We start from the raw sequence: 773 nt of genomic DNA, 5'->3' as shown, positions 1-773 counted from the left end.
TTTTTTTTGTGTGAGCAGGGATGTTTTTTGTTTGCAACCCTACAACCAACGCTAAACCCTAAACCCTAAACCCTTTTTCTCCCCTAAACAACCCCAAACCCTAAACCCTAGACCCCAAACCCCAAACCCTAAACCCTAAACCCTAAACCCTTGCCTGTTGTTTGTCTCCTTAGAGGGTGCAGCACAAAGGTGCCGAGGGTTTTGAGTGTCTCCGATCGCCGCAGCCGCGGCAGCAAACCCTGGCCGAGGTTCTGCACAAAACCCTAAACCCTAAACCCTAAACCCTAAACCCTAGAGTGTGGGCGAGTGATACAAACCCTAAACCCTAAACCCTTGACAGTGAGCCAGCAACATACAAACCCTAAACCCTACGTGCATGAGGCAGGCTTTGTGCCGACCAAACAAACCCTAAACCCTAAACCCTAAACCCTAAACCCTAGATGGCTTACAAGGTATCCCCAGGAGTTTTGTTTGTGGAGGTGGGAAATAGGTGATCCGCTGCTGCTGCTGCTGCTGCTGCTGCTGCTGCTGCCAGCAGCAGCAGCAGCAGCAGCCCTTGCTGCCTGCTGCAGCAGCAGATTGACTCTTACATCGTTCCCCTGCTGCTGCGCCTCTCGCAGCTGCAGCAGCAGCAGCGCGGTTGCTTCGGCCTCATCAACAGCAGCAGCAGCTAGTCTCTCTTCTTCTGCTCGTGTTGCTGCAGTGCTGCTGCTGCTGCTGCTGCTGCTGTTGCTGCTGCGCATGCGCCGCACCATGTCTGCTGCTCTTCTTCC

General features: G+C 53.9%; 2 protein-coding genes across 2 annotated transcripts in view; one reads left to right on the top strand and one right to left on the bottom strand.

Annotated features, from left to right (window-relative positions):
• EMH_0004260 (uncharacterized protein) overlaps positions 1 to 55 on the top strand; it is a gene marked incomplete at both ends in the record, with an annotated part of 369 nt that extends 314 nt beyond the window's left edge. The window contains one exon of the mRNA XM_013496688.1: positions 3 to 55. Coding sequence (XP_013352142.1) covers positions 3 to 55 — 53 coding nt within the window. The remainder of the gene's footprint in view (positions 1 to 2) is intronic.
• A 615-nt stretch (positions 56 to 670) lies between these two features.
• Positions 671 to 773, bottom strand: part of EMH_0004240 (uncharacterized protein) — a gene marked incomplete at both ends in the record, with an annotated part of 465 nt that continues 362 nt past the window's right edge. Inside the window, one exon of the mRNA XM_013496687.1 lies at positions 671 to 773. Coding sequence (XP_013352141.1) covers positions 671 to 773 — 103 coding nt within the window.

Source organism: Eimeria mitis, genomic scaffold, assembly GCF_000499745.2.
Source record: "Eimeria mitis Houghton genomic scaffold, Emh_scaff224, whole genome shotgun sequence".
NCBI classification, from domain to species: Eukaryota; Apicomplexa; class Conoidasida; order Eucoccidiorida; family Eimeriidae; genus Eimeria; species Eimeria mitis.
This window is presented reverse-complemented; position numbering and strand designations above follow the sequence as displayed.